Genomic DNA, 2,054 nt, shown 5'->3' on the forward strand with positions numbered 1-2,054 from the left:
TCAGCTGCCATTCTCTGAAATTGATTCATTTCTTCGTTTGCTGCAAGTCTATACCTCCCAGTCAATACCTAAATACAGGAAAGGTACTTAGGCTCATTTCTGGGAGACTTGGGATTCCTTTGACTAGTGACTTTGACTTGAGGCCTCCCTGACAGTCTTGCAGACCTTTCCAAAGAAATATGCACAACTTCCCTTCTTCATCCCCCGGGGATTACATTTGCATGAAGTCTGAAGGTTCTCCCTGCTTCTCCCACTTGCTCCTGTTCCATTTTCTCTCAGAGGTCTGTTTCCCCTAATTTCTTGTACACATAATCCCATTTTGGCATCTGTGTCTCAGAAAACCCAAACTAACAGGGATATTTCGGTTGTTTTCAGATTCTTAATCTGTATAACCAGACTAAGCTTCAGATTGCTCAACTTCGAGCACTGTTTTCTTCTGTTGAGAGCCTTTGAAGTCCTTGCCTTTGTCCCCTGAGTTAAGCCCAAACCCTTCTCACCTCTATACTCTGCCCCAGCCCATCTTTCCAATCACCACTCAGTGTTCTAGTCTATTCCAATGCTGGACTCTCCCCTCCTCACTTCCATGACTAAAGAAAACATCTGACTAGATGCCTCCTTTATTCTGGATCCCTTCTTGACTTTTGTTTAACCCCCATGTTCTTTTCTGTCCATTGTAAAGACCACAGAAAGGTGTTTTATGCAGTGTTTTCACTCTTCTTGGCAGGTTAAAAGAGAGACTCAGTGGTGAAGTATATGGAGTGTGGAATCAGATCTAGTTTGTTATACTACTGACATTAAAAGAACAAAACACTGAGATTGCATATGTTTGGAAAACACTGAGCTAAACAAAAATAATTCAAGCTTTTATATTTATTGTTTAATTGCAAAATGTCCCAGAGCCCTTAAAATGTTAATATATGCTGTGATTTTCCAAGACCAGCACTGATAATTCATGTAGCTTATCCCAAATTTGACAATGAATTCTTTTAAAAAACAATCTCCAGACTGTACTGCTTCTTGGGACACCATGGGAAAAGGCAAAAGCTGTCATAGCATTTTGCATGTATGATATTCACAGTACTAAATATTCTTCACTTATAGTTATTTGTATATTTTTATCCATTTTCCCACTTTAGCGTTTTGCATAAGGTATTGAATATAGCAGGCACTTGTTGAATTAAAAATCACAGAATTTAAGTGTAGGTTCATATTCTGATAATACTTGGCAACTGGAGAACGTTAGTTTGCACCCTCTTTCAGTAGCTTTTTGGAGTCCTTTTCATACCATAGTTATCTGGGCTATTCTTTGAGCTGGGAAAATAAGTGTCTTGATGGTTAATAAAAAGTCCTTGTTAAACATGGGCAAAACTTTTTTTTTCTACAAATCACTTTATTGCAAGAATAGTATAACAGAAAAATATAAAGATGGAGGTGATTTTAAGGGCAAGAAAGCAGGAGACAGCTGACTCTGGTCTTTGAACCCAATGACGTGGGAGGAAGGCAGCCCGTTGCTTAGTTCTGCTTGTTTTCATTTCCAAGGGAATGTATGTCAAAAAGGTACTCCGCCAGGCCAGCATCCGGGGCCCCCAGCTTCACTAAGTTGTGCACGTGGTCACCTAGTTCTTTGATAGACTTCACCTGCTCATTCAGGTAGTAGGTTTCCAGGAAGTCGCACAAATGGGGGTCACCTTTGTCAGAGGCTAGAGTGTGCAATTCCAGCAACGACTGGTTCACATTCTTTTCCAAGAGTAGAGCACACTCCATGGCATGCAGCCCGCTTTTCCAGTCGTCCTGGTCCGGCTTCTTGATGTCCTGCAGGCAGATCCGGCCTCCTCGCTGGTTCTGCAGCCTCATCAGCTTCTCCGCGTGCTCTGTCTCCTCTCGGGACTGGTGAAGGAAATACCTGGCGAAGTTGTTCAAGGCCACGTCATCCCGGGAGAAGTAATAGGCCATGGACAAGTACACGTAGGACGCATAGAGCTCGAGGTTGATCTGGCGGTTGATGGCAGCCTCAGAGTCGGGGTGGAAGTTCTGGCGCACCCGAGAGGAGCCGG

The 2,054-nt window shown here is 43.0% G+C and overlaps 1 protein-coding gene across 1 annotated transcript; it reads right to left on the reverse strand.

The window, feature by feature from the left end:
- Window positions 1-1,369: 1,369 nt before the first annotated feature.
- On the reverse strand, window positions 1,370-2,048 carry FTMT (ferritin mitochondrial). Its single transcript, XM_011987792.1, has one exon. The coding sequence runs from the start codon at window positions 1,951-1,953 to the stop codon at window positions 1,513-1,515; it is 441 nt and encodes a 146-aa protein (XP_011843182.1). The 5' UTR covers window positions 1,954-2,048; the 3' UTR covers window positions 1,370-1,512.
- Window positions 2,049-2,054: the final 6 nt, after the last annotated feature.

Source organism: Mandrillus leucophaeus, unplaced genomic scaffold (genome assembly GCF_000951045.1).
Source record: "Mandrillus leucophaeus isolate KB7577 unplaced genomic scaffold, Mleu.le_1.0 Scaffold316, whole genome shotgun sequence".
NCBI classification, from domain to species: Eukaryota; Metazoa; Chordata; class Mammalia; order Primates; family Cercopithecidae; genus Mandrillus; species Mandrillus leucophaeus.

Excerpts from the sequence above, each read along its gene's own strand:
- FTMT (XM_011987792.1), bottom strand. The coding sequence starts at position 1,953 with ATGGCCTATTACTTCTCCCGGGATGACGTGGCCTTGAACAACTTCGCC.